At 19.7% G+C, this 11,149-nt stretch overlaps 3 protein-coding genes across 9 annotated transcripts; 1 reads left to right on the forward strand and 2 right to left on the reverse strand.

Moving 5' to 3' along the window:
* Positions 1-165: 165 nt before the first annotated feature.
* On the reverse strand, positions 166-2,754 carry LOC108002791 (protein arginine methyltransferase NDUFAF7 homolog, mitochondrial). 5 transcript variants are annotated; one of them, XM_062071664.1, is made up of 6 exons: positions 2,623-2,754; positions 1,766-1,887; positions 1,567-1,674; positions 1,211-1,492; positions 916-1,029; positions 166-844 (listed from the first exon to the last, which is right to left on the reverse strand). In XM_062071664.1, exons 2-6 carry the CDS (start codon positions 1,874-1,876, stop codon positions 356-358), a joined length of 1,104 nt encoding a protein of 367 aa, XP_061927648.1. In that variant the 5' UTR covers positions 1,877-1,887; positions 2,623-2,754; the 3' UTR covers positions 166-355. The 5 variants fall into 5 exon arrangements, with proteins under 5 accessions (XP_061927648.1, XP_061927647.1, XP_061927650.1 ...); XM_062071663.1 differs by having other exon boundaries at positions 2,299-2,703; XM_062071666.1 differs by having other exon boundaries at positions 1,762-1,887; positions 2,623-2,639.
* LOC108002785 (C2 domain-containing protein 3) lies at positions 2,183-9,573 on the forward strand. Of its 3 annotated transcripts, XM_062071650.1 has the most exons (13): positions 2,183-2,592; positions 2,671-2,755; positions 2,992-3,887; positions 3,964-4,065; positions 4,165-4,290; positions 4,363-4,638; positions 4,706-4,959; positions 5,033-5,182; positions 5,267-5,449; positions 5,536-6,516; positions 6,586-6,777; positions 6,875-7,143; positions 7,237-9,573. In XM_062071650.1, exons 1-13 carry the CDS (start codon positions 2,589-2,591, stop codon positions 8,582-8,584), a joined length of 4,866 nt encoding a protein of 1,621 aa, XP_061927634.1. In that variant the 5' UTR covers positions 2,183-2,588; the 3' UTR covers positions 8,585-9,573. The 3 variants fall into 3 exon arrangements, with proteins under 3 accessions (XP_061927634.1, XP_028525012.2, XP_061927635.1); XM_028669211.2 differs by having other exon boundaries at positions 2,211-2,755; XM_062071651.1 differs by having other exon boundaries at positions 2,325-2,755; positions 4,483-4,638.
* LOC114578240 (uncharacterized) lies at positions 9,241-10,969 on the reverse strand. The gene is made up of 5 exons (XM_062071670.1): positions 10,571-10,969; positions 10,219-10,403; positions 9,933-10,126; positions 9,558-9,810; positions 9,241-9,465 (listed from the first exon to the last, which is right to left on the reverse strand). The coding sequence occupies exons 1-5, from the start codon at positions 10,590-10,592 to the stop codon at positions 9,337-9,339; spliced, it is 783 nt and encodes a 260-aa protein (XP_061927654.1). The 5' UTR covers positions 10,593-10,969; the 3' UTR covers positions 9,241-9,336.
* Between the last annotated feature and the right edge of the window lie 180 nt (positions 10,970-11,149).

An 11,149-nucleotide genomic window follows, 5' to 3' on the forward strand; every position in this document is an offset into this window, starting at 1 on the left:
ATTATGTTAGTTTCTATCATAACAATTATATCTATTCATAACAATTATAAATAATAATTAAAATAATTTTAAAAATTGTAGAATAGTGTTTTGCTTAATAAATCTAAGATTAAATTTAATTAAAATTAACTATTCAGACATATGGAATATTAATATATTGAATAATTTTTTTTTATCATAATCATAAATTTATTTTAATCTTAGAAAAATCTCATTTTAAATTAATAAAATGTTATTTGCATAATTTAATTTTAAATATTATAAACAATTTTATAATATATTTATATAATATCACAATATATTATATATTATATATCACAATAATTCGTTTAATGTATTATTTTATTATTTATGTTTAAAAAAAACCTGCTATTGGTATCTTTTTAAAATATTCTTTCAAAATGGAGGGAAATAGTGATAAAACTTTAAAACGAATTCCCATTTTATTTTTATCCATTATCATATGATATCCAGATTCTAATGATTTTCTTTCTTCTTTTGAAGCATTTTGTAAGAGCATTTGCAATCTTACATTAATTCCAAGATTTTGTAAAAAATTTGATTGATTCATTGGTCCAAATGTTATTAATCTATTATCTTTTTCTGCAATTTTTTTAATAGCTGCAAAATCTACATCTGCTGTTAAATCAGCAGTACCTGGACGTAATAATGGATCATGTACTTTATGTTGAGAAAACCCACGAAAAGTATCAGTTTTATCACCATTATGACCATAATCACAAATTAAAGCAAATCCACCACATTCCCATAAAAAATCTGCTAAATAATCCACTATTATCAAACTTTCTGGACTAATTTCAATATGTTCTCTTTTCTCATCATTCTGCAAAATATTTATTAAATATTATTTTATATATTATTTTATTCTCTTGAAAAAAATATAAGTAATATTACCGATATAAACAAGGTAGCAGGAGTTGGTGTATTTGATAATACATAACGAAACTTTTCTTCGTTACATCCTTGAATTATATCAATTAAAACTTCTCTCCATTCATTGTCAATTTTCTAGATGTAAATAATATATATTATTTATTATATATTATATATATTATTTATTATATATTATATATATTATTTATTATATATTATATATATTATTTATTATATATTATATATATTATTTATTATATACATAACATATTAATAAATTATACTTAAATTTTTCATTATAATTTAATTAATATACCTGAAATTTATGAATTGGTAATGCATCAAAAAATTCATGTGCTAAAAATATACTAAATTTCTTAGGTACATCCTTAATAGAATGATACCAATATAATTTTATTCCATCTTCTGTAGTACCTTCTTTATAGTAACTGGTAGAATTATTTTTAGATTTTTTTTTTTTTTGATCATATTCTATAATTGTTTTACATAAATTCTTTGCCTGAATCTGGGATAATATTGGACTAACTTCTACCAAATGTATTGATATATCATTTAGAGATTTAAACTGTTTAAATACCTATGTAATACATACAATAAAGATAAATTTATAAAATAATTTATTTTAATATATATTTAATACAAAAATCATACCCGCAATATATCTTTAATTAAAGTTCCTCTACCTGGACCTAATTCAACAATTTGTAAAGAATCTTTTGAAATTTTTTGCCACTCATATTTCATCCAAACAGCTAACATCTAATTTAAATTAAAATAAATAATTAAAACAAAAACTATATATTAAAGTAATATAATTCATATAAATTTTTAAAAAATTAAACTTACATACTTCTCCAAATAATTGTGAAATTTCTGGTGATGTTATAAAATCACCTTGTTTTCCAAAAACATCTTTATTCATATAATATCCTATAATTGGATGAGTTAAAACCTCTTTCATATAATCAGCAACTGTAATAGGACCACAAGCTAATATTTTTGAATATAAATGATGATAAAGATTTTTTGATTTTTTATTATTCAAGGTTGAAAAATTATATGACATATGAAAAAAATAATATTTTGAATAATTTGCTAAGAATAAATTGTTTTTAATAAATTTTATATTAAATATATTCTGATATTTTATATATTTTTCAAATACTAGCAATGTACTCATATTATCAAGATTTTTAATAAATAAGTTTATAGGTTATTATATTATATTAATTTAAATAACTATCTTTTATATATAACTATCTTATATATGTATATAAATATATAAATAATGCTTTAATATCAAATTACTATGCAAGTGATTGTTTGAAATCTAATATTTATTATATTATATATTTTATTTAAATATAAAGGAATCATAAATACGCAGAAAAAATAGTTCCATCATTTTATTTCTTTTGAACAGATGGCAGCAAATATTTTTTTAAATTAAGATTAAATGTGAATTATTTTCTATGTTAATTTTATAATCAACAATTGAAGATATAATAATAAAAATCAATTCTAATATTTAATTTTTTAATATAACATTCATGATGAAAAATTCAAATTAATAATTTTTAATTATGTTTGTATATTTTATTAATATTAAACCTAACCTAAACCGATGATAAATGTAAATAAATGTATAACATAATAATGCATATAGAAAATAAATGGGTACGAAAATGAAATTTCAAAAATCTTTACCACCATTAGTTGAAGGCAAAATTCATGGTTATTTAAAACTTGTTATAGATGAAATTATATGGTCAAAAAGAAGTTTTAGTGAAATCAAAATATTTTTAACTTGGTGGGGAGAAATTGATAGAACTGAATTTAGGTAAGATAAAGAATTTATATTTTGTTAAATAAAATAACTAAAAAGATTTAAATTACATTAATAATAACTTTTAAATCCATAATTTTTAAATCCTTAAATAAATTTTTTATTTCAATTTAATTTATGTATTATTTTTTAGTTTATATAAATTTTTTCTATAATATAGATTAAATTATTTAGTTATCTTTAATTTCATTTTTTATTATATATATTTTAAAATATATATTTTTTTATAGATCAATAGATGTTACAAAAGATGTTATAAAATCACAACAAGAAACAACTGAAATTTATGCTATTCGTACAAATATAAATCTTTTTGAAGAATATATTAAGAATTGTGAACCTATAGAAATAATAATTGTTAATAAAGAGACCAATAAAATTATTGGAACTTCACAAATCACAGATTTATTACAGATTCTTAAATATAAATCATATTTTAAATATGTACCAATAATAACTAATTATGGAACTAAAATAGGAGAAATTCATATTTCTATGAAATTAAAATATATGACAAAATATTTTAATATGCAATTAAAGACACACAAATATGAGAAAAAACAAGCTGATCATAATATTTTAATCTCAACTAATAGTAATAGTTTTAAAAATCAAGATAATACAATAATTAATGAATGTAATAAAAAAGAAATAACAGAAGAAAATAATACTTATAAATCTATTTTAAAATTAAGAAGAACAGAATTTCAAGAACCTATCAATAAATTAAAAAATGATATAACAGATAAAATAATTGCTCAGATTGTTACAAAGGCTCAACAACTCAGAGGAGCTTTATATAAAAAAACTTGCGATGAAGATGAGTTAATTTTTAATGATAATTCAATAAATGAATTATCATTAAATGAATTACAAACTAATATTTCTATAGATGATGAAGTAAAATTACATGAATGCTTTTTGAATAAAGATATGATGTTATCTAATGAAAGCAAAACACATATATCAACATCTTTAAATTCAAGTTTGATAGATCTTACATCTAGTAGTCTAAAAACTTCTAAATATGATAATAAAAGTACAATAAATAATATATCTTCTACAAGAATGAATTCTTTAATGAAAGACACATTTTCAGATAAAAAATTGTATATTAATTCAAAAGGTTAATTAATTGTTAAGAGTAATAATTAATATATTTTAATTTTTATTAATTTAATAAAAATTATTTTCTATTTCAGATACTAAACTTTTTGATTTTATTAGTTATATTCAAATTAATATAGAATCATTTACTTTAAGTCCTGCAGGTTATAGACGTGTAAAATCTTCTTCAATATCACGTATGTAAATTTGAAAAATATATATATAAATAAGAATTTAAATTAAAAATATAATTTAAAAATATAATATTGTTTTACAAAGTAAATATTTATTTATAGATAAAGATGATGCTTTTTTATCTGCAACATATTTTGTTCAATATGATATAATATTTGATCATATTAATGAATTTGAAAAAAAAAAAAAAACTATGAGAATATGTTCCAAAAAACAAGCAAATCAAGGTAAGTTTATATTAAATAGGCAATATTTGTAATTTTATATAATTTTTATAGCTAATTATTATATATTTATAGTGATCTATTTTAACCATAGCAATATATATAAAATATCAAATTTAAAATGTTATAGAGAACTGTTTATAAAATTTAAAATATTTTTTCGTCATCTTAACAAAAAGTTATTAATTGAATTAGGAAATAGTACTATTAATGTTAATAATACTGTAAAAAGTGAAAACTTAAAATCTGCACAACATCTAATTATAGTTAATAAAGAAATAAAAACAGGAAAATTATATACAATTATAGAATTAGGTTTGGATTCTAATCATTGTGAAAGACAATATATTGGTAAGCATATGTGAAGTAAAAAATAAATTATCCTAAAAATTATCCTAAATCACTTATATCTTTTCAGATAATATAATTTCTACTAAAGAAAACATTCCTATTTTGGATCCACAACAATTATTACACGAATCTAAAAATAAAAGTAGTAAAAGTATTATAGAAAATCAATCTAAAACAGATAATGAAATATTATCAGTTTTAGATGGAGCCTTAACTACAGAAAGTTCTTCAGTTGTAAAGAATGTATCACAATTTACAACAGAAATAATAGATGATAAAAAAATGGATACAAAAAATTATAAAAATACAGATCCAGACAAGGTATAAAAATATGAGTTATATTATAAATACATATAAATTGATTATTTCTAATAATAAAATAATCATTATATAGGTTTTACTTCATGGTTTAATATATGTATTTGAAGGATTAGATTTGTCAGAGTTAAATACATATTTAATATGTAGAGCATTTTGGAAAGAAGATAAAACTAAAAGTCAAATCTGTAACAATACCAAAAATCCATCATATCAATTTTGTCAAGTAAATATTTTATGGATTTGTTAATTTATGTATATATATTTAATAATATTAATAATATTAATATTGTTTATATTTTTATTCTAGTTAATTCCTCTCATTTATAATAATGATTTATTGGAACGTATTAAAGATAATTATATAATCATTGAAGTTTATTCTAGAAATAATAATATTGATAATTTATTAGGATTGACAAAATTATCTGTACATCAATTATATGTTGCATATAGAGATCCACGAGTATTATCTTATTTGATATTATCTAAAGTATATCATTTAAAATTAATATAATTTTTTTTAATTTTTAATTCTAATCTTCTAGCTTTATAATTTTGTAAAATTTATTATTTTAGTATCCAGTAATAAGTGTAGATGGATGGATCCCAATTATAGATCCTGTTTCTGGTCAATCTTGTGGTCAATTACTTGCATTGGTAGCTCTTGGAACTGCTGAACAAATTGCATTATTAAAAATGTCAAGAAATTTGCAATCTTTTGGAATATCTCAAAAAATGAATTTAAATAAATTTTTTGATCTTAAGAAACAAACACAAGATTTGCAACATAGCATATATAAAACACAATTAAATAAAGAGGAAATTTTTCAAAATAATTCTGAAATATATGCTACTAATACAATTGAAAAAGAATTATATTTTCCAAATTCGGAAAATCGAGAATGTCAGACAGATATTTCCATTATTAAAGAATTAAAATTTAATGGAAAATTACAAAAAAACATTTCAAATTCAGAACATTCGATTTTACATACAGTTGATTATTTAACGCGAGTTTCAAATGTTAATAAAAATAATATAGACCAAGCAACACAAACTGACATAGATTTGAAAGAAAAAATACAAACAAATAAAGAACGAATATATTTGAATGAAATGAACTCTAATAATAGTTTTGATGATAGTGATAATAATAGTGTTAAGCACAATTTTTATTTACCAACAGAAATATATAGAAGTGTTGGAGTTGGTGCTGAATACAATGAAGAAATAAATCAACAATCAAATAGTAATCATAGTAATACAACATTTGAATTATCAACTATAATTCAAGCAGAAAACGAATCAACAAATTCTACATATAATCAAACAATGTTTAGAGCTATTGTGGAAATTGAATGTGCATTACATTTACCAAAAATAGAAAAAATTGATGGAACTATTGATCCTAGTACATATGTATCCTTTCAGGTCAATCAATCTAATCATGAAAATCATTTAAACTCATACATGATTACTAATGTTTTTCCATATAGTTGTAATCCGAAATGGAATTGGAAATGTGATACACAATTACCAACAGAATTACTTTTATATGTATGTAATTTTCTGGATTTGTAAATAAAATTTCTTTTTTTTTAATTAATTTTAAATATTTTTTTTCAGGATAAAAAGAGATTTATTTTAAAAATTTGGCGGATATTAGATACAGATATCAGCATGCAAATAAATTTGGAAAATGATGTTGTTCTCGGATTTTCTGCTATTGATCTTTCTATTTTAAAAAATGGTTTTCCAACAGTGTCTGGTTGGTTTCATATAATGGATTTTACTGGAAAATGCAATGGACAAATTAAAGTATTATATATTTCATTTATATATTATTTATTTTTATTTTATTTTATTTTTTATTTTATTTTTTATTTTATCTTTTATTTAATTATTTATATTTTAGGTATGTATAACACCATTAGATAATTTATCATTATTTGGAAAATCGATAACTCGATTACCAACATATTCCATGACGCAATTAAATAAGATTCCATTATATGCTCATGAAATGTATTCTCGTGATATTGAACGAAATAATACTAATTATACTTTATCAACAGTTGTACAAAAAGAAGAAAAATTATTACATAATGAAAATCAATCAAATGACTCAAATACTCATATTGATTGTGAAGATGTATCTATGTCATTTTTATCTTTATCCTTAAAGTAAGTTAATTTAATTATATTTTTTCATTTTATAATTTTATAAATAAAAATATTTTTATATAATTATAAGTTCGATATTCATATTTTTTATAGACAAAAGTTAACTGAATTAGATGAAATCACAAAACGTCTAAAATCACGATTACATGATATCACAAGTACAGCTTTCGAAGATGACTTGGAAAATGAATTTGAATTAAATGAATTAACCAGCGATAATGGAAATAACGATCATAAAATTATCGATCCAGTAATATCTATTGCTGCAATGGATTATAATAATAAAATATGTTTAAATAGAAATACTAAAAAAAATGAAAATGAAAATATATCAAATGATACAACAAAATTTAATATTCAAAATTTCTTATCAAAAACTTATGTCAGTTGTGATAATTCAGTTAGTTGCGAAATAATAAAACATAATTCTTCTAAAATATTGAATTCTTACGATAAACGAAATTTATTAAATGATAATTCTGAAATACAACCACAAAATGAACATTTAATACAAAATATTAAAACATTAGACGATACTTTTATTGACTATCCAAAACAAGGAACTAAAGCACATATAAATTATTTACTTGATAAACTCTCTTCACAATTTCCTGCACAATCTTATTTAACTAAGGTTATGCCAATGGAGAAAGATATTACTAATGTATTAACAAATTTACCAAATAATAGTTGTTTACAAGATACTAATCAAGAACTTAAAATATTTACATCACATACAAAAATGGATAATATACAAAATTCAGTAAATCCAGTAACAAATTCTATGTCCAGAGAAGTTGATATATATGATCAAGATTCACAAATTGCTAATAAAATATCAACAGTAATTCGTGAAGAACTAATTGCTGAGGAAAGTAGCAATACATCCAAATGCGACGAATTAACAACATATCTTATAACTTCAAATATTCGTCATATGGATTTAAATAATATTTGTAATTTACCTTTATATCAACATTTAATGCCTGATTTATATTGCCCGCATACATCATTGGAAGAAGAAACTATTGAACAATTAGATAATCGATATAGCAAAGAATTTAATACATCAGAAAATAACAAATTAAATAAAATACATGATTTAAGAGGAACTAATATATCTATGCAAAATACTGATCATTTTAGAACAACACCATCTGGGATATCGGAAAATATTAATAGTACTGATTTTATTGGTTTTCATGATACAAATTACAATGACCAATTGGCAAATAATAGTACAGAATCAACTACAACCATATCGATTGCAAATTCAATAGTAAAATCAATTGATTCAGAAATAGTTGAAAATAGTGATTCTATATCTTTTGAAACATCTGATTTAGCGCTTCCAAGACAAGCTCCTGATGGTGGTAATCCTATAGAAGATAATAAAAAATTATTAATTACACAACAAGAAAATGAAATTCTTCATTTATAAACAAGTATTTATGTTTATAACTAATATAAATTTGTTTATATCCATAATTATAACAGTAAAAAAAAAATCTATAAATATCTTAAGATATTTTTCTTATTCTATATAAGCATTAAAAAATCTTATATGCGTTTTAATATATTTATTTAAGTAAATTGTTTAAATTTTAAATGTAGTTTATTCTTTTATAATATACATATAAATTTTGATTACTAATTGATAATTTGCATAATTTGTGTGTGTATATGTGTATGTGCGTGTGCATGCGTGCGTGTATGCGCGCATCTATTATAATACTTAAAATATTTAGTTCATTAATAAAATACATTAATAAAATAATACGTAATCCGTGAAAAAGTAATATTTATATGAAATTATTATATATATACATAATAATATATAGTACATAATGCACATTATATAAAATTTATTATTAATATTAATAAATTGTTTAAAATATGAAAAATATATATAATTTAATTATTTTTTATATGATCTTTGTATGCAAATAAAAGAGATTTGTATTAATAAATTAAATAAATTGTAATATCTATTAGAACTTTTGAAAGAAAAAAAATATATCAGATAATGATAATAAATTTTAATATTTTCTTATAAAAAACATGAGAAAAATAAATATTAAAAATAAATCTCATTCATTTTGCTAAGTTTTTAAAATAATATTTTATTTGTAATATTTTATTATTATATAATTATAATTATAAAAATTATATAATTATATAATATATATCAATCTATTCATTGAAATAAATAGAAAGATAAGCTTCTTTACGTATCCATTGTTCAGCTCTTGCAGGATGTATCAACCATATTTTTGCAGTTGTAGTTTCATGTTGATGCATAATCGAACAATCACGTATTTTCTAAAATAAATATGTAAATAAATAAAAAAAAATAAAAATTTATATACATTTATATATAATTATAATTATGATTTTTTACAATAAATACTTACATGAAATTTTTTTAATTCCTTTCTTTTGAATTTTATTTCTTTTTCATATTCTTTATCCATACATGATCTACATAAAAATATTTCATTTTTAAAATGCCAATAATCACCAATTGGTTTTTTTCCACATATTTTGCAAGAGTCTGTATTTCGATTACAACATTTAAGCTCCACTCCAAGTTTCATTTTGACTTTACCTCCAAAACTATGCTGTACCATGTTAACTTTTTTTTTCATATTAGCATACATTCCTGGACTATATATAAATTTTATAAATTATAAATTTTATAAATTTATAAATATTTTATAAATTTTTAATTTATACAAACTAAATTAATATTATATAAATATTGCAACAATAATTAATTAATTTTATACCCTGGCATTGTATTACTAAAAAATGTTTGTCTTTTACTATTAGAGTCAAATGGATACTTGGATTTATGTATTAATTTAGGAAATACATAAGTATCATAATGTGATGGTGATGGATAACTATCTTTAAACATAATTTTTTTACTAAATCTAGCAATTCCGCTGTAACCTTTTTTACTAATACTATGAGAACAAGGCTGAAACAAAGTAAAAAAAATATATGTACAATATAAATTTATTTTATGATATTAAATTTTATAATTAATATTTTTTAACAATTAATCTATACTTTCGTTTTAATTGCTTTAAATGATTCTAGGACATTATATGAATTTGGTGCTATATTTGGATAATCTTCTAATGTATGATATCTCATAAATGGATTCATATATTTTTTTGAAAATATATCTCGAGGACATCCTGATCCAAAACATATTTTTTGTTGTTCTTGTTTTTGTATGATATATTTAAATCCTATGATAAAATTCTATTATTACATATTATAAATATATTATAAATAATATCATTTTGTTATAAGTATTTGAAAATAATTAACACAACCACATTAATGTTTTCAAAATATTTAAAAACTTTTGAATTTTAAGAAAAATATATTATTAATAAAATATATATATATATACCTTCCTGACTACTAACTGTCATTATTATGTAAATATGAAATATATTTAATATAAATGTTACAATTTCAAATTTATATCAATAAAGTCAATAATTATTAGTAACTTATATGTTATATATAAGTATATATCTATTGAATGAACTTGTATCTATACTCATAAAATACTATATTAAATGTTTTTAATATCCATAATTAAGATTTTATTATTCTTTTATATATTTGTTTGTTATATAATTCATATTATAAAAGTAATTACATTAAATTATAAAATAAAAAATTTGAATTTTGCAATTTTATTATTGAGTAATTTCTAATATTTATAATATTTAGAAATCATATCTTTCATTTTTTTCAATTTAAATTAAATAAATTTTTAATTTATTAACGAAGTTCTTTATTTTTATTAATATTAAAAATTTTAAAAATGTATTTATAGGTTTTTTTGTAAAGCACTATTATTGAGTTTTCATGAAAATAATTTTAAAATAAATAATAAATTATAAGAAATGTTTATGTAACATATTAATTTAAATTAAAATTATATATATAAATAAATAAATGCAAATCTATTAAATAATAT

The sequence above is a fragment of the Apis cerana genome, linkage group LG2, assembly GCF_029169275.1.
Source record: "Apis cerana isolate GH-2021 linkage group LG2, AcerK_1.0, whole genome shotgun sequence".
Lineage (NCBI taxonomy): Eukaryota > Metazoa > Arthropoda > Insecta > Hymenoptera > Apidae > Apis > Apis cerana.